General features: G+C 42.0%; 2 protein-coding genes across 3 annotated transcripts in view; both read right to left on the reverse strand.

Moving 5' to 3' along the window:
- Positions 1–1,492: 1,492 nt before the first annotated feature.
- Positions 1,493–10,023, reverse strand: pros1 (protein S). The gene is made up of 14 exons (XM_068730667.1): positions 9,825–10,023; positions 9,094–9,251; positions 8,673–8,697; positions 8,485–8,565; positions 8,208–8,330; positions 7,874–7,999; positions 6,491–6,619; positions 6,164–6,401; positions 5,682–5,868; positions 5,388–5,549; positions 5,048–5,216; positions 4,474–4,610; positions 4,140–4,368; positions 1,493–2,181 (listed from the first exon to the last, which is right to left on the reverse strand). Exons 1-14 carry the CDS (start codon positions 9,895–9,897, stop codon positions 1,994–1,996), a joined length of 2,025 nt encoding a protein of 674 aa, XP_068586768.1. The 5' UTR covers positions 9,898–10,023; the 3' UTR covers positions 1,493–1,993.
- Positions 10,024–10,783: 760 nt separating this feature from the next.
- Positions 10,784–24,301, reverse strand: part of rasa3 (RAS p21 protein activator 3) — a 38,964-nt gene continuing 25,446 nt past the window's right edge. Inside the window, exons 8-24 of one of the 2 annotated variants that reach the window (XM_068730360.1) lie at positions 23,766–23,839; positions 23,573–23,677; positions 22,118–22,274; positions 21,837–21,985; positions 21,312–21,426; positions 21,106–21,180; positions 20,875–20,998; positions 20,309–20,415; positions 19,951–20,028; positions 19,734–19,811; positions 19,396–19,469; positions 16,368–16,479; positions 15,918–15,995; positions 15,588–15,796; positions 15,395–15,498; positions 15,091–15,274; positions 10,784–14,695 (exon numbers count right to left, since the gene is read on the reverse strand). In XM_068730360.1, coding sequence (XP_068586461.1) covers positions 14,620–14,695; positions 15,091–15,274; positions 15,395–15,498; positions 15,588–15,796; positions 15,918–15,995; positions 16,368–16,479; positions 19,396–19,469; positions 19,734–19,811; positions 19,951–20,028; positions 20,309–20,415; positions 20,875–20,998; positions 21,106–21,180; positions 21,312–21,426; positions 21,837–21,985; positions 22,118–22,274; positions 23,573–23,677; positions 23,766–23,839 — 1,899 coding nt within the window. In that variant the 3' untranslated portion in view covers positions 10,784–14,619. Of the gene's footprint in view, positions 14,696–15,090; positions 15,275–15,394; positions 15,499–15,587; positions 15,797–15,917; positions 15,996–16,367; positions 16,480–19,395; positions 19,470–19,733; positions 19,812–19,950; positions 20,029–20,308; positions 20,416–20,874; positions 20,999–21,105; positions 21,181–21,311; positions 21,427–21,836; positions 21,986–22,111; positions 22,275–23,572; positions 23,678–23,765; positions 23,840–24,301 lie in introns of both variants that reach the window. The other variant, XM_068730359.1, reaches the window with a different exon arrangement.

Below are 24,301 nucleotides of genomic sequence, written 5' to 3' on the forward strand. Positions count from 1 at the left end.
TGTTGCAGTTGGTTAAGCTCACTTTAATTAGTTAATGTGTTGCTGGGTAGACAGTTAAATCAACTTGCATAATTTGCTACAGATGAAACTACCCAACAGTAAAGTAAGCAAAGTCAACATTAAAATACCGCTTGCACATGCATTAAAAGTGCTAATCTAACAATGCATATGCAATAACTGCCTGCAAAGCACTGTTTTGTATATAATATGTATGTGTTCTTTGGCTCTTTGGAATAGTGTTAAATGTTAGTAGTATCACTAAATTAATTAAGTCCTAAATAAAGGATTTGAGATCTTCTTCCACTTTATTGGGGCGATCAGAGAAGTCACCGCTTAAAAGCCTTTCTGGGCAATTTATTTTAGACGCATTTATTTTTCCAAGTAATTTTTCTTTCAGTTTTGTTTCCTCTGAATCTCTTGTATTTCTTTACAATTCAGCCCACATCAGTCCACTGCTGAGTTGCCATTATTGACTTGCCATTTGACCTGTGTGTCACATGTGTTGAACTCTTCTGTTTTTATCATACAGGGTGTTAGAATGAGATTCTATTGATAGATGTGTGATCCTCATTACACACTGCGCAATCCAGATGAAAACCCCCAAAAACAGAATTGGTAGTGTACCTGACAGGTTGTAGCATTATAATTGTTTAAAATTGTCTTTACATTACGGTTGAACAAAAAAAGCTTTTTGCAGGTTATATTGATGTATTGCCTTTTTAAATATGGACCCAAAGTCTAACATTGACTGATTTAGGAACAGCACTATTTACTAAATTGAGGGGTAATATAAACAAATATTTTGCAATACCCCTGAAACAAGTATTGCAGTGATCTCCCAAAAAATTCATGGGTGAGATGTTACTAACAATAACAACTTTTACAATGTATTACTGTAGTTTATGATTTTGACAACCTAGTTTAATGGAGTGATTGTGGCAAAGTAGAGCATGACGTTGATGACCGGGTCACACTGTGTTTTGTAAATTACTGCTATACGAGTTTGTTGTGTCACCAAGGACTTAGGAAAGAGGGCAGATAGATGCACTGATTCAAGTTTTGTTGAAATTCAACACTATTTATTAAAACAAACAACTACATTTAAGTCTTGTATTAAAGATGGCTTGTTTTATATACATGGGTGATTCTGAACACGGATCCAAACAGTAAAACCCTGGTTTTAGCTGAGATGTGTAAAACATCTGGAGAAAACCAATGTTGGGTTCTGGGAATAATCAAATGATAAACCATGTTTCTCACCGTTAGGCTCCTAACCCAGCTCAGGAAGGCAGACCTCCAGTAAGGGATGCTAATTCAAACAAAAACAATGTAACAGGGTTAAATGGAAAGCCTGGAGGCTCAGCTTTCCTTTCTGTGGTTTTCACCACCACAATTGCTAGTTGTCTCCAAGACGTTTGTCTCCCAAATAAACCACAACTGAAGGGAAGGTAGAGACAGTACCGTGATTCAACAACAGGGAAAAAGATGCAGGTGGTCTCAAAGCCTGGTCAACAGTGACCATTTGTTTATTTTTCTACACAAACAGAACCACCTCTTTTCAACACATGGTATGTGTGCTACAGAGCTCAGCTCTTTTTTTGAACGTTTCTTGGAAAGCATTTCATTCATAGCAACAAACTGCTACAACTACGTCATCCAGCAATCCAACCTCTGCTCGCTCACTGGCAAGCCAGCTTTTGTTGTGCCTCACTAAAAAAAATACTCAAAAAAAGAATGCTCCCTGGACAGGAACAATAATACTGTATGGATGAAAAGCATAACACAAAGCTTACAATGAACCCGTCGGAGAAAGTCCACAAAAATGTCTACAGTCGTCTACCTCCGTCTCCTCTTCTTGTCACTTCTTTCTCGTCCCTTCCTCCCTCCCATCTCCTCCCATCTTCTACATCTCTCTTTCCAAAATATCCCAAGATGTGGCCGCAGTGGGATGCTGCCTAGTGTGCTGGGCTTTTTAATGTGATGTTAATCAAGGTCACTTTCTGTGATGGTGCGTTGCCTCAGGGTGACTCTCAGGGGCAGACACAGGGGGACAGGAATGTGACTTAATGCTGTTATGTTTGCCGAGAGCCTTGTCGAAGTCCAGCTGCTGGCCGTTGATAGCGATGTCCATGCAGCCGTGGTAGAAGGCCGTCACAGGGGTGGCAGATAACGGGACATCATCTGAAAGAGAGACAGTCAGTGAAAATGACAAGAATGAAATTGTGGTAAATATAGCCCTTTTACTACCAAGGTTGTAACCTGCACAATAAATAAATAAAACAAAAATAAACAGATTAACAGGTAAACGGGAGGTGAGAACTGAAAAAATGTACTTTAGTTTTTGGCAAAATATGGACCAACCCACTGGATGGTGATGAGTCATAACTTCTAGACTTAAGTTTAAGTTAAAAACTATAATCTTAAAATGTAGATTTAAGATTAGGGGGAAAGGTAACTAATACATTTTTTTTAAGGGAAATATCTTCACAACCATTGCCATGAAATCTGGTACAGACAATTCATGTCTCCCTCAAGATGAACTGTCATCACATCCCTTAAGTTTTAATCTATCGCCATCATCTGGTCAAAAATGTAAATTGTGTCCATGAATGAAGAATGTCTAACAACATTCCCCTCATCCTCAGCTGTACAGTGCTAAATAGCAAATGCTAACACCCTAAAACTAAGATGTGAAAATGGTAAACATTATACCTGCTCAACGTCAGCAAGACGCATTGTCACTGTGACTATGACAGCATGCTGACATTAGCATTTAGCTCAAAGCACCATTATGCCTAAGTACAAACTCACAGAGCCGCTAGGAGAGCGGTCTACAGTGATGATGTTACATTACATTACATTACATTACAGTCATTTAGCAGACGCTTTTATCCAAAGCGACTTACAATAAGTGCATCAACATTGGTAATCAAAAGAACTACTAGTCACCAGAAGTCATAAGTACATTTCCTTTTCCAAACAAGCATCTAAGAGCATGAAGCAGAGCATAACTCAGAGCCAAAGTACAGAAACAAGAAAAACAGTTAGTGCTATAAGTAATACGAATACAATAAGTGCAACAAGCTAGTATGAAAACAATAAGCGCTAAGTGGAAGGCTCAGGGTAGCACTTCCTGAAGAGGTGGGTTTTCAGCCTGCGCCGAAAGATGGGCAGCGACTCCGCTGTCCTGACGTCAGTGGGAAGTTCATTCCACCACTGTGGGGCCAGGACAGAAAACAGCCGTGACCGGGTCGATCGGCCGCCAGGACCTCTGAGCGACGGGGCAGCCGATCGCCCCGAGGCAGCAGAGCGAAGTGGTCGGGCGGGGGTGTAAGGCTTGACCATGGCCTGGAGATAGGAAGGAGCTGTTCCTTTCACTGCCCTGTAGGCTAGCACCAGAGTCTTAAACTGGATGCGAGCTCTTACAGGTAGCCAGTGTAGAGAACGGAGAAAGGAAGTTGTGTGGGAGAACTTGGGGTGATTGAACACCAGGCGAGCTGCGGCTTTCTGGACAAGCTCCAGAGGTCTGATGGCCGACGCCGGGGCTCCGGCGAGTAGAGAGTTGCAGTAGTCCAGGCGGGAGATGACAAGAGCCTGGATGAGAACCTGCGCCGTCTCGTCAGTCAGGAAGGGACAAATCCTCCTGATGTTGTAGAGCAGGAATCTGCAGGAGCGTGTAACGGATGAAATGTTTGCCGAGAATGACAGTTGGTCATCCAGGGTCACACCCAGGTTCCTCGCAGTCCGAGTTGGCGTCACCACGGTATCATCAATGGTGATGGACAGGTCCCGGTGCGGGCAACCCTTCCCCGGGAGGAACAGTAGCTCAGTTTTGTCTAGGTTGAGCTTGAGGTGGTGTGTCTTCATCCACTTCGAGATGTCAGCCAAACACGCAGCGATGCGCGTCTCCACTTGTTACAGCACAATCAAGGGAATATTCCAATTAACTCTGCTTTGAACTTCTTTTCCAGCATGAGAACATTTCTGAGAAAGCTTTCTTAATAGATGAGGACTGAAATGATTTTAGCCAGGAAGCCACATTGGCCATTCAATAGTGACCATATATAGCTAATAAATACTGCTCATAGTTACCTTCAAAAGAGTGGCTTTTGTGCTTTTACTTAAAAACATAAACTAACCTGGTATCCCACCAATGTATGTACTGATGGGGTTCTGCATGGTGCTGTTGAGGCGCTCCAGTGCCTCCCGCAGGGCATCAGACGTCATGTAGGTAACAGTGGAGGAGTTAGCTGAGACTTGGATTTCTGTGGGAGTCACATTCAGCTGCACTGTCAGCCGGTCAGGGTAACACAACATCAGAGAGTCCAGCTTTGCCACGGAGACGCCGTCCAAGAACACTTGCAAGCTCTGGAGCATAGAGGTCAATAACAACACAAAGTTTAATCATGTGTGCTTGTGAAGACGTGCGGAGATACACGTGTTTATTTCCAACAAAAATGTAGATGAACTCACAGCATCTCCTTCTCCCTGCGTTACCACAGCCACGGACAGGGGGACTGTGTTGTTGTGGACAAGAGCAAAGAGGACACCTGTGCTGCTGGACGGACGTATGTTCATCTTTAGATCGACATTCCAACTCCCAGAATCACCTAAGTTACACACACAAACACATATATTTTGTCAGGTTGGACATTTAGGAAGGTTGTCCATTTCTATTTTTTTCACCAAAATTGAAGGCTCTCATGTTTAAAGCCACACAATACCACAAACTAAGCGATCGAGGCAGCGGTAGGCCAGCAGCTCTGTCCTGCGAGGTACGACTTTTGGAGTCTGTTGGCCTTGAAGAGAGCATTACATTTAACTAATACTATTTTGTTATAAGTACCTCATACAAACCCAACTTGGGCCTGTCTGTGTGGAACTGTATGCTCCCTTTGTTCGTGTGTTTCTAAACATGCTTGTTTAGTAAAGCTATCATTAAACATGGCACCAGGCTCAAAGCTACATTTGGTCCTGCAACGCTGTGCCGTGACCAGAGGACAAACTTTCCCAGAGGAATTAATAAAGTATAACTTAACTTACTCACTGTAGTCAATGTTGAAGTGTGCCAGTCCCGCCCCAGTGAAGAAAGACCCTCGTTCCACATTCAAAAAGCAATGTTTACTCTTCATCTCCTGGATGACCTCCTTTACCCCAGATGCTCCCTGATTCATGAGGTTCCAGCCCCGAATGCAGCCATCAAGTCGAGGGTTGATCTAATGGATCGATGGATACAGACACTGAGCACAACACTGGCTTGGAGCTGGTCCAATGTAAATCCTGATACATGCATTTCACAATGTTGTCAAGGGGATTTCATTAGATGTGGCTACGGGTTGAACAAGTATGACTCATTGTGTGTGCATGCATTCAGACCACCTGCTTACAGGTTTGATGAGGTCAGTCCGGTTGGGCAGACCAGCGATGTAGACCTTGGTCTCCAGTTTGCCGTTAACTGAAGTAAAGAGACTCTCAGGGCTGTTGATGCTCATCACAGCTTCCTTACTGATCTTCACACTGATGCTGCTCTCCAGTTCATCCACAGAGATCTGCATGTTTCACATAGAGCACAGTTACACACAACCCGCTTTTCATCAATTCAGTTTATGGATTAGCACTTCGGCTATCACTATGTTATTGAGTATGTGCAGGGGATTACTGGACTTTAAACTCATTCTTACCACATGCCACTGTCCATCATTGATGGCTTTTCCCCCGCTGGTGACCTTGAACGTGTGCTGGTTTTTAAACTGGACTTCAATGCGACCGCCTCTTAGCCCCAACATAAACCACGAGTCCTGCGAGGACTCTGCGTACAGCACAACTCCCTCTGGGTCAAATGTACGGAAGTCAAACTCCGCTGCAAACCTAACAAACAGAAAGACAGAGATTAATTTACACAGTAATCCAACTGTAGTTATGTACGAATGCAACTGCAAATCAATTGCTAGAGGCCTGGAACTTGATGGAGATGGAGCTTTAAGCTGCATTGATTGATACTCATCTACTCCCATCTTGAAAGCTACCAAAAAGATACATTTTTATGCTTTGACTCATTGTTATTTTGCACTAAATGTAGTAAAAGCCATAAAAAAACCCACTTATGATCCTTTAAGAAAATAAGTACACGAGGTGTGTAAGTGTGTTTGTGATAGATCCTCACTTTGTGTTCTCCGGCAGACGGAAGAGCAGATAGATGACATAGCCTGCGAACTGCTCTCCCAGGTAAAGCATCTCAGGGTGTGTGTGGTCATACAGGTCCACACACACAGGGATTCTTTCACAGAACCGCTCATCCTTCGCCAAATACAGACCCTGACGACCATCACAGTGGCACGCATAGCTGCCCACCGTGTTTACACAGGTCCCGTCACACACATTCAACTCGCACTCATTTATATCTGCAAAGACAGGAAAAGAAAGAATTACAGCAGTGATCTTTGGTTCAATGTCTATGGTAGCTTTTTGTCTTTTTTTTTTTAAATCTCACCGTTGCAGGTCTTGGAAATTAAGTTATATTTGAAACCCAGGGGACACTGGCACTTGTGCATGCCCGGCATGTTGACACATTTAGCCGGTTCTTTACAGATACTGGGGTACATCAGGCATTCATTGATATCTGGAAAACAGTAAATAAAGAGTGAAAATGTGAAGCTGGTCTTGTGAGTCCTAATTCAAAAATTAAATTTGCCAATGTAAACTATATGGTGTTGATTGCAAGTCTAGTTTTGGTAGGTGGATAAAATGAATAATGTGACTGAAATCACAATAACTACAATTGCTTGTACTTCCATTGTTCACGCCTTTAGACGCCATTCGTTTGTAAAAGTTGCATTTAGAAAAATTTGAAATGCAGCTGCAAACAGAGCCTATTTTGAAAACTCCTCCATGGTGGTGGATTCAAGGAAGGAGTCAGCTGCTGAAAATCATTTGCTCTCATGAGATATGTTGCTGCAAAATTAAACCTAGCAAACAAGCAATAAGCTGTGAACAGAATACAGTTGAGGTCCAACCAGCAACTCTCAAGTCTCATGCCAGTCTCCTGTTGGTACAGAAAATGACCCACAAACCAGTTTGATAATCTAATTGCTTCAATCATTTAGAAACATTCACTGGTTCAAGTTTCTCAACTGTGAATACTTTCTGATTCTGTTTTTACATTGTTTGACCAACAAAATAAGCAATTTGAGGATATATTCTAGGGTCATATCTCAATATTTGCTGACATTCTATGGACAAATATATGATTCCATTTAAAACATATTAAGTATGGGCTCCTAAATATCACAGCCAATCAAAAAAAGGGGAAAAGCAAATTGACCAAACTGAGTCAGTCCATGTTTGTGAAGACTTTGTACTGAACAAGCCTTAACACACTGAAGATAAACACTGAGTGAACTTCCCACAAATACAAATATGCATAAATGAGACAACAATCATCTACAAACTGTAAGCAAGTTCTAACAGCTCAGACATGTGAGACTGGTGGACCATCTTTTTAGATGTTAAAAACTTCTCACATTGTGTTACATAAGAGGTCACCTCAGGTCAGCTTTAGAAATAACAAATGGTTCAGGCCCTGAGCACAACAGCTGGACAGCAGAGATTTTGTTATGAAGTGTGTAGGGTTCCACAGCCCATATGAATAAATGAAAAGAAACAATACACCCTGTACAAACGTGTGTTTGCTCAGCTGCTTAGTAGCACTATATGTCCCTCTTCCATAGGGACAGTAAAAAGGCTGGATGTAGAATACACATAAAGTACATGAGAACTGTACTTTCTGTCCTTTGGTGTAACTGAAATCAAACTTTAAATGATTCATAACATTACTGCAGTTTAGCTGCACAAATTGAAATGAATGGAGTCTTACCAATGCAGTTGACTTTGTCATTGGTGAAGTAGCCTTCTTCACACATGCATTGGAAAGTACCGGGTAAGTTGTAACATTTCTGGTTACATCCCGCTGGGAATTCAGGATCTGAACACTCATCGATGTCTGCCCAGTCAACACATTACACAACAACATTCGTCAGCGGCCAGTTCAATCATTTCAAAAGGTTAAATCAATCCGTTTTTAGTTGAATCCTGAGCCTAATTTTAAGAACAAAATATCGACACAGGATGTTAGACAAAAAGCAAAGATATGCCTATTTTAAAAGTTGCACGAAAATATTTAAAATCCCAAATGACTTATCAGAACTTACCCTCCTCACAGCGCGGCCCCTTCCAGCCGGGTTTACACTCACACGTGAAGGAGGCCTGTCCGTCCACACAGCGCTTTGAACCCTCCTTGTAGCATGGCGGCGGTGTGCACTGGTCACTGATCTCTGCCGTGCAACAAAACAGTTTCAGACACACACACATATGATCTTAATGAGAGCCTTGACAAAAGCATTTCACGGGGGGGGGGGGGGGTGTAACCTTTATTAGCATTCCAGACTTCATGACATAAAAATGCATTTTATACTAGGAGGCCCTCACCCTTCACACAGGTGCGAAGATCTGATGGGATGGTATCTGAGTTTTGATTGTTAATGCCGACGCGGTGTGAACCCAGACAAACTGCAACACAGAGTTTTCTTTGTCAGAACAGACTAGTAAAGGCAAAACAGAACTGATATTAAAACATGGCAAACAAGCAAGAGACACAATACATTCTGCAAACTTACCAACATATTTGGGGTAGAAGTATTCCTGGAAAAAAAAAGGTTTAAAAGTTACATTTGACAATAAAGACAAAGCTGTGCTCTGAATAACTTCAGTTTGAAACAGAAACGTCCATATAGTAATACAATAATACAAATGTATGTAATGTATGTTTCATTTTGTCTGTATTATACTGAAGGAAAATGAAAGGTGCAAAAGAAAAATGGAATATGTCTAGATTTTGGACTGTTGGAACACAGAGTGGCCATTTTTTTGCCATTTTACAGATCAAACAAATAATCAGCAAATTCATCAATAATGAAGTGAATCATTAGGTGCAGCCCTGGTCTGATCTGTCGCTTGCATTTCACCGCTCAATCCATCTCTGAATTTATTCCTTCCGTCTGGTGCCCTCGGATCAGCTGGTTGCTGCTCTTCTCTTACCGTCTCTGGCTGGTTCTCAAAGATCTCCCTGGCCTCCTCCTTGTTGCACAGCTCCTCGATGCACTCCCTCTCCAGGTTGCCCTTCTTGCTCTCCTCAAACAGAGAGTTGGCTCTCCTGTGCCTGCTCAGGAACTGGGAGGCTGTGCTCTGGCTCAGGACTAAAGAGAGAGAGAAATAGATACATATAAACACACAGTGTGGAGCTATCGTTTTATTGTTTCATCAGTGTCGTTTTCTATCACAACAATCAGGACTAACCAAACCAGTAAGGTGCAGTGATACTCTCACATGTGTGATTAATACAACCAGGCATATGCAGCTACATTATAACAACACATGACTGATCCAAGCAAGAATCCAAGTCCTCATGACAGATGGACAAAGTGGACAATCTAATTACTCTTCTGTGAATTGGAAAAATTGCGAAACCGTTATTTCCCAGAAATTACTCCTAGTTGTTGAAACAAGCAGCTCATGTTGTCCAATCATCGTTTCACTGTGTAGAAAGGAGTTATGACCCCCCACACTTCATTTTTTTTGTCTGTTTGCTTAAAAAAGATTGTAAGAGTCCTGAAACCGTTCCCAAGTGGTCACGTATGGGCTGAAAAGCTGCTTTCAATCAGAGGCACTGGCAGGAAACAGACTAACGGGCTATTCCGTGATTTACTTCTACTACGTACGATTCAAAATGCAAACCGCAACAAAAAAAACAAAAGCACGTCCATACTTACATCGATAAGCATCGACGAGCGTCACGAGAAATACGAGACAAGCCAAGGATTCCCAAAGTCTCTTTCTCCACATAGTCGGGCCGTTCTTCCTGCTAGGCCACGGTTTGGCTGCGAGTAAAGACTGACGGAGCGCACGAAAAACTTTATTCTTTCCCGAAAGTGTTTTCGTAAAGAGAGAGAGAGAGGGGGGGGGAAGAGAGAGAGAGAGAGAGAGAGAGAGAGAGAGAGAGAGAGAGAGAGAGAGAGAGAGAGAGAGAGAGAGAGAGAGAGAGGGGGTGGGGGGGTGGAGGAGCTACCAGGGGAGCAGATACACGGGGGTATGAGCGGAGGCAGCTAGGGAGCGCTGCAACGCGCTCACCCACGCACACTGTCATTGTTTAGCGCATGCTGCTGCTGCTGCTGCTGCTGCTGCTGCTGCTGCGGGGCGGCTGCCGGTTGGATGAACTCCGGTATAGATGTGTAGTGGCATCGCCTAACTCACGACACTCATTACAAGGGACAGAAACAAGTAACAGCGAGACTACTGACATACATATTGTAGACTGGCAAAAATAATGGCATACAGTAAATTCAATACAAACTGAGACAAGGACTTGGAAGAGACGTTTTTGGCAATTTGATTCAACATTACATCCATTAAAAGCTGTTTGGGCAAACTTTAGATGATTCATTGTAACTGAAATAGCCAATTGACCACATTGGGAAATAGTCTGACATAGTAAAATAAATGATCAAAGCTCTACCAGGAACTAATATCCTCCGAATTCAAGAGTGAAACAGAGAGAGAGTAAACACAGGCAACCCTAAATATCACAATGCCATAGTCTTTAAAGGCACAACTCAGTTCAGTCCCCACAAAACGTCCGAGGGCATCTGGACACAGAGCCAGACTGTGACCATGACTCTCAGTGTGGTTCAGAGGCAGACTGCACTGTACTAAAAAAAAGACAGACGCCACATTTTCATTAATATTGGTTTCATTTAGTTATTCAGGGGAAAAAAACACATCACATTTTCACCATTCATTCAACTGTTTTATGTACACATATAACAGGCTTATTTTAATACTTTTAAAATATTTGTACAAAATACACTGTTCTCCCTTTATAACGTGTTTATCTGAAGAGGAATTTCAACTGCAAAGGGTCAGCAGATGTGCGTTGATAATTTGGCGGGCTTATTGTGGGGTTGTTGATATTATTGCATGCTGAAACATCATTATTGCTTAAGTCATTCCCGTGTGGGCTTCCGGGTGGAGTCGCCGTTACTGTAACTGGCATTACCTCACCAATTCAGCCGATGTTTTTCTGGGAAGGTTTCACTGAAAATGATAATAAATATGATTATCAAGTTAGGGATGAGAGACAGAGCTGTTTGGTGGTTTACACTTAAGTCTGAGTCTCCTCACTCTTGGCAAAAAACAAACAAACATGCAGTGCTGCAGAGTTTCATAAACCTGAGGAGAGTCAGTAACTGGTGGAAACAAACACTCACCAAAGTTCAGAGGTTACAGCAACGCTGCTCTCTTAATGTTATTACTGTGGGACATATATAAAATGAGTGGGGAGATTATATTGGCAAAGGTTCCTTGAAATGGAACAGTGGTTCTATACAAGAGGAAATAGGAGACACACTATATCAGGCCAGAGTACAGCAACAATGTTTCCACACTACAGTCTTTAGTATAATTACAGGCAGTGATTTTCTCCTTTTTTTTAACAAGTGGGACTCTGCCTTCCCTGACCTGTAACACTGGGATAGTTCAATTGGCAATACAACCCGTCATCTCAGTCACTCATGCACACCCTGACAAATGCACAAACACGCGCGTACGCACGAAACAAACACACACACCTCAGTCATTCCATTCAGTTACACAGCGAGATTTTTGTATGACAAGACATAATTAGAAAACAGAGTCAAACAGTTGAGAACTTTCCTTGTAGTTCATAGATCAACACATTTGACAGAGAAAAAGATGTCGTCGGAATAATTGCTCATCTGTTTTTAAAACAGTATAGGTTTTGAGATATATATATATATATATATATATAAAAAAAAACATATCTAAACAATGATTTTTTTTGTTTGTTTGTTTTTCAAAAAGAGAATTTTATAAAAGTGATAACTGGCACTGTTTGGGAACCTGTGATCACGGGAACACCCATGAGGCTACATAACCAGGTACTTAGTTTTGGAAAATACAAAATTTGTTGAGGTTTGTGGTCGCCCGGCAGCACAAAAGTGACTGTGGAGGCTACCATCGCTGTGACTACAACTTATACTTCACATGCACTGGTTTTGGCAAGAGTGAGTGCTGATGAATATGAATGCCGATGAGAGTGGTTGCCTTTGGGAGGCGTACAACAACACAACACAACTGGTTAACAACAATAAATCCTGTACCTGCGACCGATTCAGGGATGCTGACCGGTTAGATTCACAGCAGGCAGTTTCTCAGAGGAATGCATATAAATAGGTTTTAAACTACCGGGCGCATCTATTTGCAAAGTAAGACGGAGATAAGTCACAAAACAGAATAACTACATTATTAGGCAGCCAACAGTGCAACACAACCAGTAACACGCTATCCATTTCACAATCATAACTTTGAGACAAGACTGGTTAAAATGTTAATATATCAGTTAAAAGCTAAAAGACGTCCTTGTTTAGGAGCTGTGCTAACACGTAGTTTCTGCTTTGTGATGGGTGAAAGGATAGTTTGGCTTTACTGCCTTTTTCTCATGCAGTTTGAGGGTGTGTTGAATGGATGGTTGAATTAGTCAACTACTGGACGTCGGGGACAAATTTTGGCACCCCTTAAAAGCAGCAAAATACACTGTTTTCCACTAATGTGATCCTGTAATAGAATAACTAAATGCACTATGGATGTGTGTGTCTGTCAGCCAAGGTCGGACTACTAACTGGGCAACTGCCCAAGAGCCCCAGGCCCACAGGGGCCCAAGGGCTCTAGGTTCAGCATGTGGCAATTAGTTTGTGGTGATTTAATCTAATTACAAAATGTTTATTAATCCATTATGCACTCTATATCCTATATACACTCATTGGTCACTTCGTTATGTACATCTGAGGCAGAGTTGTTATTAGATATATAAATATAAATACAATGAACTTGACCTGTACAGTCTAATGCAATCGTACACAACTGTTCTGCCATAAAGTCTACTTTTATGATGCCAACAATATTTGGTTTTCTTGTTTTTACACTGTTAAAGGTGTTAATTAAGTTATATGTTTATAACTGAGGTGATAGTGATTGGACTGTTCTGGACTGCATTATATTCAACCCTTTCTGATATTCTGTCCATCTCATGTACTGCTGTACTGTAAATAAGAAGGACAAAAACGTTAGAAACACCTCTCAATGTCGTCCAGAACAACACCACCTTTAACTGAACTACACATTTCCCACAATGTCTGTGAAAAACAGATCATTATAAACGTAAAAGCTGAATTTATGGCAGAGCTGAATTTCAACAGAATGTACCGGTGCACCTAATAAAGTGGCCATTGAGTGTATATTGGCTAGCACACTGTTACTTCAGTTTACATTGTGGTTACACTATGCATTCTACCGAATATGTTTGTGCTAATGCACAATTCACAGATTGTGGGAGTCAACAGGGGCCAACAGCACGCAGCCCTGATATCGACAGAAACTGGGTCTGTTTTTTCAGATGGAGTTGAACTAAATAGCCACCCAGTGTATTTTGTCTTACTTAAAAGAGAAGCTGCAACTTGACACCCATAGAGATACAAAAAAGGCATCTATGGGTTTTTCTGACACTCCAAAAAAAAAGAGCTATTCCTTCAACCCAGGTACTGGTAACACAAGAGCCTGATATCCAACCATAACAGAACAAGGCTTCAAATGACACGTGACAACTTGATCCTAAACATCGAAGGTGAGGATTAAAAATGAAGGGATGAAATTGAAAGATAACATTGATAACATCAAGCTGCTCTCGGCTGTGCTTGGTCCCGACAATCCTTTCTTCTTCTGTGCCCTCCACCATCACAGCCTTCCTGAGGAGGTTAAGGACAAAGAAACAACAAAAACATGGGGGCAACACCACCCAAAGAGGGAAAAGTACAGTCCTTCCTTCCTTCTGGAGTGAAATACAATGGAACATCTCAACATGTCAACCATCATAACAACCAAATACAAATCAAACTGATAAAATAAGCTTTTGAACGTGTGCTGCGATGCTTGTTCATCCGTAGACGTGGAGGCAATTAAAGTGCGTGTTGGTCACTGTCAGAACTGTCCAGTGAAAACGTTGGCTTGTTCTCTCGTCACATCACAGACAGGAGACCCACGTAGATGTACGGTATGATTATGTCTTAATTCGTATCCCTCCTTTCCTCCACAACTGTTCCTCTATTTTTCATGCTGGTCTGAGGTCTGTTCTCCCAATTTGGAGTGATGCATCTTGAGACACTGCGGAAAAAAAGTCCATCTACACAGCTCGTCCAGTCTGGTACGGACAATTAAAACTCTTATTTTCCTAAAACTGGACAAATACGCCAGTCAGGTGACACTTATTTCCAAAACAGCATGCTGCTCCCTGAAAAGTCTTTAAAAAAGTGAAGCATGGATACTTTGCTTTGGAAATAAGTAAAATGATCTCACATTGATGCCTTTCTTTATCTTGTTTTGAGGAAAAATAAAGCTTTAAAACTCAATACTAGACACGGGGCATTGCCAAGATGAAAGACTTTCCAGTAAAGAAAAATCTGCTGGTTCTAGGCATCGTAGAAACAGTACACAGGGCTAGATGGAGTAGGTGGAGCTCTCGGACTGCTGGCGAATGTAGCACTGAAAACTCTTGTCTCCAATCGGATGCTCCCTGAGGAAACAAAGAGAAAGATGGTGTTTATGTGTTGGCAGGAGGTTCTAGAGTGGTTTTTAGAGCTAAAAATAGAACATGAATAAAATAAATTTTCTGGGCAGATTATAAGGGGCTAAGAGGAGCTGGAGGCCAATATTATGATGCCGATGTCATGTTATTTGAACTGTTAAAAGTGCTTCATTTAATCTCCAACATGCTTTGTGCAATTGTGGACTGTACAACTGCAACACCTGCTGGCCAAAAAAGGGGAAGTTGCTCGGTATTGAACTACTTTTTACACAGAACATTTTTCCAGCAGTTCTCAGTCTCCATTGCATTGAATATACAATAACTGTAATTTCTAACAAAACATAATCTGAGCTACAAGCGTAGATAAACAACAAACCACATACTGGCTGCCTATCTTTGTCTTCTTGAACTTGTCACGTTTGTACTTGGTGTGCTGCTGCTCCAAGGTCTGCACGGCTGAAACAATCAGCTTCAGGGTTTTGTAGGTCTCCTGGGGGTCATCGATGACAAAGCTAGAGTACTCCTCCTGTTCGGGCCCGTCGTACACTGATTTACTGCCGCAGGCCTCTGCAGGCAAAGACAGACCAGCAGCAGAGTGAGAGACAGCACAAAAGGGACAATGTGAAAAAAAAAGAAACATGGAAAATGTGCTCACAAACATTTAAAACACTCTTGTCAGCGTCTGACCTTGCATCTTGATCAGTTTGGTCATGTATGTGCTGAACAGGGAATAAATCCTCTCGGTCTCTCTGTCTCCATCTACGTCCAGCTGGATGTTTGCCGGGAGGCCGCTGAGGACAGATGCATACAAGAGGATGAGAGAGTGTACACAGAGGAAAAGGAACCTGACGCTGGGCAGATTTTGGACAACTTTACGTACCCAGTGCAGGGCGTACACCCAGAGGCTGTGTCCGCTGAGAGCTTGCAGCAGAGCCAGTGGCCGTTGAGGTAGGCTGAAGGATGGTAGGTGCTTAGGCGTTTGCGGTTGCACTGGCTGACTTTGGTCAGGATGTCGATCCAATCGCGAGCCTCGACGCAGTTGTTAGCCTGGATGTAGAGCGCCCGCTCCGGCTGAATGACCTGGAACATCTGGAGGAGGGAAGATAGGGACAGCGAGTGAGGGAAGAATCTGGTAGGAAACACTTTTAGGAGTGATTTAAGGTCAAATGCTCAAAGCTCTAAAGAGTTCATGGCTGTGTGGGGTCCTTACATTTTTCATCTTGAAAGACTCCTCCTCCAGCCTCTCTACAGCCAGAATGTTCTCTATAGGAATGCTGCAGAGAGCGCTCTCACCTGGACATAGAAGGAAACACATCAGACATGAGAGAGGACAAACAAACAGCACAATAAAACAAGAACTACTTTTTTTTAGTCTGCTTACTGACTAATTTGAGCATGCATGGAAACCTGTTATGTAGTATGTCACTTAGAAACAGCTTACGTGTACTTTTTTGGCCCGAGATTGTTTGGATGCAGCACAAATGTATCGTGTGCTCAGTAACTTAATCTCCACCACATGTGTTGAATGCACATTGTGTGCAGACTAACTGTACATTCAGCAGATTCTCTCCCTCCTGCTGATTCTTACAAAAGCACACACAGCGACAGAAGCAGACGAGGGAACAATGCAACTGCAGGGAGATCCTGAGAGACCTTTGACCTCACCTTTCGTTTTGTGGTAGGTAAACTCGTGATTGGTGAGGCGAAACCATCTCTTCTTGAAGTTCTTCATTCCAAACCGGTTTCTCCCTTGTGCCCTCTTTATCATAAATCTGAGGAACAAATGGAAACACCACTGAAAGCGTTGACAGATGAGCTTTTGACTGAATTGTTTTTTATTTTTCACAATATTTTGTATGTATCTGGCACAATGCATCCCTTTTATATGTATGCAGTGCTAAATGTAAAAGAGTGTAAATGAATGATTTTGCATAAAACCATTAGTAACCAGCATTTCATTGTGGTTAAAGGAATCCTGTGCACTATCATCATTCCGTTTGCATGCTTGCAGTTTCTTGTATTCATCGCTGCTGTTCATGTAAAAAGCACTCATAGATTTAACAGTCTATGAGTATGAAAAGAAGATGGGTCAGCAGATCAAAGGTACCCCCATTATCTAAAGTGTTACTACATTGTGAATAACTCCCCACTTGACTTTTTGCCAAATCGTAACACAATATTTCAGAGTGATTTCCTTCCAAACAGTCAGTGGCTTCCATTTTGTGTCAGTGCATTATGAAAATCAGCTTGCAGTATCTTGAAACTTGAAAAAGCTAATCCATCATGTCATCCATCCATCATGTTTATTATTTAAATCAATGATATTGATCAGTTGTTATACAAAAGGACAATGTAAAACTATTTTGACCTCATTTATTGATTGTTTAGTCACTTTTAAAAGAATTCTTGGCAAAAATATCAAGAATTGTCTTTGTTTTCTGGACTGCTGGTTGGACAAAACAATACTTTTGAAGTCATCACATTGATAAGTCAAGAAAATGATCAGCAGATTAATCAGTAATGAAAATAAGTGTTTATTGCAGCCCTACAATAAATTCACAATAAACTCTTGACAAGGATGTTTATTATTTCTCACTGGGCTGATATCCAAATGCTCATGAATGCAGCGTTTCTGAGCTGGCAACTTATTTACCAATAAATCAATGAATACATGCACAGAACCACTATGATGGATTATCAATCTCAAGGAAATTTCTGTGCAAGTACACTGTAGTAAAATAAAGGGAACCACTGGATGCCACTTGTCTGACAGTGATGTGAGGTGCAGCCTACACTATTTGTTGTCAATGGACTAAAACATGTAAAACCACCAGCACGGTCCTTTAAGGGAGAGTAAACACCAGGATGTCTTTGTTTATAGAGTTTGAAGGCCAGCGCATACATGAAATATGAAGCACACGGGTTCTAAACACCAAAGTCACAACTCTCCCACAGGAAGACTTGTTCTCTTTTGACACTACTGCGCCAAGAACGTGCTGGTTTCACATCTGCCATAACGCCGGGAGCTGTGCGGGAAACTCTACTGTGTGTGGTGGTGATATGGTCACTGGACAAAGGGTGCAAAGGGTCAAGATGCGGGCAGATATGAGATCCCAGAAATGTTTGTACAGTAACCAACCCTTGCTGTCACTGTCACACCAAGCATGTCTGGCATGGCCAGGATTGAGAAGGGCTATCAGCGCTAGTGAGGGCTTACAGGCGTAAAGGTTAACACTTTACTTTATACCATTACAGTCTGTGTGTGCACCAGTCTACTGCCATGGAAATGCAGAAAGACTCAAATCCATCACACAGTGTCAGACAGTATCAGATCGGTTGCTTATGTGTCGGCCAGATATAAAGTAAAGTGCAGCAGCATCTACAGCAGCGCATGATGTTGGTGGGAGAGAATATGGCCGGCTTGGTTCGGGGGGGGGGGGGGGGTTGCAGTGCACACACAGGGGGTCACAAGGGCAATGCCTTTATATAGAGAAGCTCTTACCTGCCCTTCGTGCCTTTTGACCCCTTCCCATCAACCCTCTTTATAGTGAGTTTTACACTCCTACGCCCGGTAGCAGAAACAAAAGAGGGTGAGGATGTTGGTGAGCGAGGCGCTGGCACAACTACCGTCAACTGAAAACTGTCCTCGCCTTTACAGCCTCATTAGAAATATCATGAAAACAACGGCCTGTGTGTTGGTAGAGCGGGCTCAGTTTACAGCCTCGAGTACATCTGTGACGTCACTGTTCAGACTGTGAGGGCTGAAACATGTAAAGGTATAATCCACTTTTGTGACAATTTGGGAAATCTTCTTATTCGTTTCTTAGCAGAGAGTTGGATGACAAGATTGATACAACTCTTGTGTATGTATGATAAATATGAAGCTACAGCCAGCAGCAGGTTATCTTAGCTTAGCATAAACCGGAAAGAGCCAGTGCGTCTCTGTCCAATGGCAACACAAATCCTGCTGCCAGCACCTCTAAAGCTCACTAATAAACACGTCATATATTTCTTTCTCTAAGTCCTACAAACACCAGCGTGTAAAATTGACAATTCACCTAAAAGGAAGTTGTGTGCCAGACTATTTCTTCTTGCTTCGGGCAACTGGCGGAGTCTCCAGTAGGTTATTTGTTTCGGGCCAGTCAAGAAATAGTACCTCGTAAAAACGAGAGTAACTTTTTTTACAGTCTAGTTGTACGGATTAAACCAGCAATAAATAATGTGTGTAATTAGTGTTATTAGTTACCCTTGCACAGAGCCGGGCTAGCTGTTTCCCCCTGCTTCCAGTTATGCGCAATAGCTTCATATCAACATACAGACACGTGAGTTTTATCAATCTTCTCATCCAACTCTCCGGCAGGAAGTGAAGAATTCCCAAAATGTCAAAACTATTCCTTTAAGTTAGTCTGGACTGTTGAGCCTTAATAGTCAACCCAACAGCTAGAAACAATTGCCAATAAGGTGGTAAAAAGACAAACACTGAAGCTGCTTAATTGGCAGTGAACAGGTTACTGCCACAGAGCATAAAAGAGTTAGGATTACAAAATCTCAAATTAGCGTTCCATAAATTCTCTAAATGAATCAAATATAACATATTTAGGACTCTTTAGCAGTGGTATTGAGAGAGCTGTTTATGGAATTTCTTTTCTTTCCATGAGTATCAGTTTCACAATAAGCTGGCTCCTTACCCCTCTTTGAGCATGATCGGTGTTTCAATACTCCTCTGATCCCATTTGCCTGAGGTGGAGATCAGGTCCAGGAACTGTGAAGGGAAGTAAAGGATGTCATATTTCAACATATTTGTTGTGGTGGTAACTTTCGTTCCCTCTCATCCAAGTAACTCCAACCATGAAAGCCATGCTTTGACACCCGCTCCACTTTTTCATTTGTTTTCAAATGTCTCCTCTCGTTCATTACTCATTTATCTGAGTTTGTCTTCTGACATACAAGACAAAGAGAATATCTGATCCTGCGTCTACCAACTGGAGATTTATAGCATGTAACAAGGAAAGAAGCGAACACTCACATTCTTCACAGCGTCCGCATATTTCTGCTCATTGAAGTAGTCGTAAAATGCAGCCATGTAAGACTCTTTGAAATTGGCCTTGAAAGGAATAGAAGTATGGAAAGAAAGAGTGACAGAGAGAGGAAGATTAGAACGTTCTTACACTGAAATACAAATGAAGTCTAGGACGGTCACAGGAATGAAAATAGAAAAATACACTTTACTCAGAGAAACTCACAGATTTTGACTTGGCGAGACTTCCCAGGGTCTGGATCGTCTTGGAGATGAGGGTGAGAGTTCGAGAGGTGGCGGGATCCTAGGGAGACAAAAATACATGAAATCCAATCTTGAAAAGCTATCACACATGACCACATCATAAGCACACTGGTTGGACCAGAAAAAACAAAGAAATGTAGTGTCTTCAAAGTCAAGAATGAACTTTGAGCTTTTCTGCCAACCGGCACGAGATTCCTTAAAACAAACTCTGCTTTCATAAATCAAATCTAAATCATTTTACGCCACATATTTTCAGGAGCAGTTATTTTCAGAGGTATATGTACATGTGTTTATACGTTTGTTTAGCACATCAGACTCACTGGATGGTGCGGCCGTAGATGGAACAAGTTGGGGGAGAGGATGGCTGGAGCGAAGAAACGCAGGAAAATAAAACTGCTCACTGCTGTGTATCGGACATCTTGGTCAACTAGAGAGCAGAAAGGAGAAAAAAGTATGATAGTGATGATTTATCCCACTATACTTGCTTAAATTATATAAATTTTTTTCTATAATTTCACATATACGGTCAGTCTGGAACAAGAAAAGCATATTTGTTCAATGTGCTGTCTGAATCATATAGAAAGTTCCAAAATTGAAAATTGAAACAGCTTGTTCCTCTTGTGACTGCAGTGCCCTGTGGCAGCCAACAGGAGGAAGCACAGCACGTGACACTGGGTGAACATACTCTATACTCCACACATGACCATAATGAGTGTGTGGGAGGCTTAAGTGTTTTCAGGTTTTGACACAAATAGCAGAGCACAAGAAGAAGAAAGTGTCCTTGGACGCCTTGCACATCCCGTTCTTTATTGTCTATTTCCTGTTACTTAATAGCAGCTTGCTTTGTTTGCTCCATCGCTTGTAAGTCATTCAGAGGGTGAGTTACCTTGGAAACGGGTGGCAGCGGACTCTCTCAAAGAGAAGAAGATATCACACATGACGGTGGGACAGCGAACGCCGGAGGTGGTGATAACGTTGAAGATACGGTCCACATACTGACGAAGATTCTCCTGGAGAGGGCAGGCAGAGCAGATACGTGTCAGATAACACTGACCGCACGCACACACACACACACACACACACACACACACACACACACACACACTTGTGTTCTTACCCTGTTCGTATCCAGGTTCTCCGATTCTTTGAGCTTGACCGGGTCGATTTCACAGGATTTGTGTTCTGTGCAGATCTGTGAAGATTTACGAAGGTATTAAAATAACCATTGATATCTCATTTAGCAAAAATATTCTGAGGGGTGCTACAGAGAGAGACATGAATGAAATCAAGAAATGAAAAGACAAACCAACATTTGTGCCATACCTCATCAATGATGGGTTTGAGTGTCACTTGCAGATAGTGCATTCCTGCCAGCTTCATGGTCTCGTCAATGCACTTGGAAGTCAGCGAGTTTCCCCGGAAAATGGTGTTAGGATCCCTACGCAGAGAGACAGGGTGTGCTTTTTTGCTTACAAATCAAAACCGCTGCCTAATAAACAACATGATTTTTGAGAGCTATTAAATATCCATAATAAATTACATTACTGCGGCTGCCTATATGGTCACAGTCAAATCAAAATGCTAAGCTATTTGATTTTCACATACAACCTGATGACCTCATTTCCACAATCACTTTAATTGATACGATTCAAGAATAAATCTGCACCTGATTTAGAAGTGGAATTAATTCCAACTCCCAAAAAATACAACAGTCAGCTGGCTTATGTTGAAGAAATGTACTCGTATTAGTACTGAGAATGATTTGCTACAGTTTATATCTGCTAATACGACAAAGTTCAAAGGAAATTCTCCAACATCTGATTCGTCTTCCTGCGACGAGACACTCACTGTGTGCGGTTGACTTCGGCGTGAGCGATGGTGCTGATGAAAGGCACAATCTTGCCGTAGTGAAGAAACAAGCGCACCAGGGGAATGGCGGCTTCTTGTTTCTCTCGACACACCTCCCCCAGGGTGTGGGCTGGGGACGCCGACACCGGCTGAACAGAGAGGTGTGCTCAGTCAACATGCAGCATTCAGACAGTGGTGTGTTATAAGCGGTAATAAGCACAAGATGCCGCAGGACACCAAATATGTATGAGCAGAGCAGAGGCACATTCACATACGCTCACCGCTACATTAGCAGAGTGCAGCAGTAGATCTCTGAGGGGAGTGTAGTGTTCAGAGGGGAAGACGTGGTCCTCGGTGTAAACGATGTTCAGACGCAGAGAGCCGAGCTCTTCTACCTTCACTGACTTCCCCCCGTTCTCCCTGGGCTGGAGAAAGTACCTGAGGAAGGAAAAAGATCAGATCTCAGAACATAAACCGCCTACATGATGTACATCCTACCGCTCTTTACGCACTTTAAATAAATGGAAGCCTCTGTACACCTGCATAGGTGTTTTTAGTTATTCTGGCTGATTAGACCTCTACTCAGGTTGACGGATGGTTGGATCTTTGATTTTATTAGGTCACAAATCTACTTATAAGAATGATAAAGATGTCATTTGTTCCATCTTAACAGGTTCAACAAAGCCAACAGGAGATGTCACTCATTGAGTCTGGACACACCCACAGTACAGAGGCTTTCAATTTTGTCTTTTTTTTTTCATTATGCTTAAAAGTAGATGTCTTTCTCCCTCCGAACAGAATTGTGAACTTTTCTTTCGGGCATGCATCTCCAGTCCAGCCTTGCAAACTGTTGGCTAGTGGATTTGTGTGCAACGCACAGAACTGGCCTTAAAACAGTCAAGAGGCCGTGTGTCTCCAACTGCAGTAAAACACATTTTGCAAATGTGCTGTGTACATGTCCAAAATATTTGCATAAACCTCTAAAAATAACCGCGTATCCAACATGTCTTAATTGAAAAATGCTACATTCGGAATAAGAAATTTCACACGACTCTGTCTTTTCCCTCAGCTCTACAGAGCTTTTTAGCATCTCTTAGCATATTGTTTGGTTTTTACAAAAAAAACAACCTTTATTTTATTAGTTAACTCTCACTTCCACCAGATATTTCCTTCAGGAGTTGGTGGAGACAAAAAACGAGCTAAAAAAGAGAATATTGGAGTTACATTCCTCAGTTGGCCACAATCAGGACTCTAAGTAAATGCTGATGTTGCTTGAAAGTGTAGAAAATGTAGTTATTAAATTAATTCTGATTACATGTAAGGAGGTGATTATTCCACTCTGTATTGGACTACACTGAAAACTCAATTTTTATTCTCTTTGTTCATATTTCCAAAGCAGCGCTCCCATCACTCATGAAGGCAAAGAAATACAATTTAGAAACAGGCTCTGTTGGGTCAGCAATGTTGGAATGCCTTCATGCTCAGTGAAGTCGACCCTGGTTAATAAGAACTTTAACTGTTGTCAATGTTGATACTTGTTGCTATGGCTCTGCTGTTGCTGTGGCAACAAATACTTAGAATGTCAACTGACAATTATGACGAAATCAAACCCACCCGGGTCCAGTAGGGTACAGTACAGTACTTGTTCAGTGGGAAAAAAAACAATCTAAAAAAGACTGATTGAAAGAGTGCGTGTGAAAGGGGATTATGTTACGTGTGAGTGACGTTCCTCTCACCATGCGTCATGGACACCAGCCTGACCCAACGCCCGCAGAGGAACTCGCACCCCTCCCAGGAACTCATCCCCGAACTTCAGGTTGCTGGCGTTCCACAGATCCACCCTGAACACAAACCACAATGCACAGTTCAACCCGGGGAGACGCTTTAAGTTCAGCACTGGTACCAACACAGAATCCTCTACGGGCTCACCTCAGTGCCAGCTTGTCAACATCCTCTTCTTCAACATCAAACTGACGCTTTGTGTAGCTTAATGGCCGCGTCACCTAGAAATGGAGGCAGAGTGAACATTTAGCATAAACCATGTGGAAGTCGGTATTTCCTCCTGGTCAGCTGAAGGGTCATCTACATCCAGAAAAACCGGCTGGTGGAAGCGGAGACAGAACATTGAGACTCAAACAATTAGTTGATTAAACAATCAAAACAAAATTTGTCTACAACTATTTTTATAATCGACTGTTCGTTTCCATCATGGTTTCAGCTTCTCTCAGCTCCTTTAGATCCAGACTGAAGACTTTTCTGTTTGCTGCTGCCTTTGATTGAACCACATTCAAGGATATTAATCAATTTCTGCATTTTACTACTGCATTTTATTTCTTAAACTGCACTGCAACTATTATTCTGTTTTTAGCTTTTTAGTGTTTTAATGACTGTTTTTAATGTTTCAATGAATGTTCTTAATTGTTTTTAAATCTCCTTTTCTTTTGCCTTATGTTTGATGCTTTTAA

The sequence above is a fragment of the Cebidichthys violaceus genome, unplaced genomic scaffold (assembly GCF_023349555.1).
Source record: "Cebidichthys violaceus isolate CVI_PGR_0920_01 unplaced genomic scaffold, fCebVio1.0.p SCAF_5, whole genome shotgun sequence".
NCBI lineage: Eukaryota > Metazoa > Chordata > Actinopteri > Perciformes > Stichaeidae > Cebidichthys > Cebidichthys violaceus.

Coding starts and splice junctions, on each gene's coding strand:
- pros1 (XM_068730667.1), bottom strand. CDS start 9,897: ATGTGGAGAAAGAGACTTTGGGAATCCTTGGCTTGTCTCGTATTTCTC. Junction 9,252..9,824: donor GCTCGTCGATGCTTATCGAT/GTAAGTATGGAC, acceptor CTCTCTCTTTAG/TCCTGAGCCAGAGCACAGCC. Junction 5,550..5,681: donor ATGATGGACAGTGGCATGTG/GTAAGAATGAGT, acceptor TGAAACATGCAG/ATCTCTGTGGATGAACTGGA.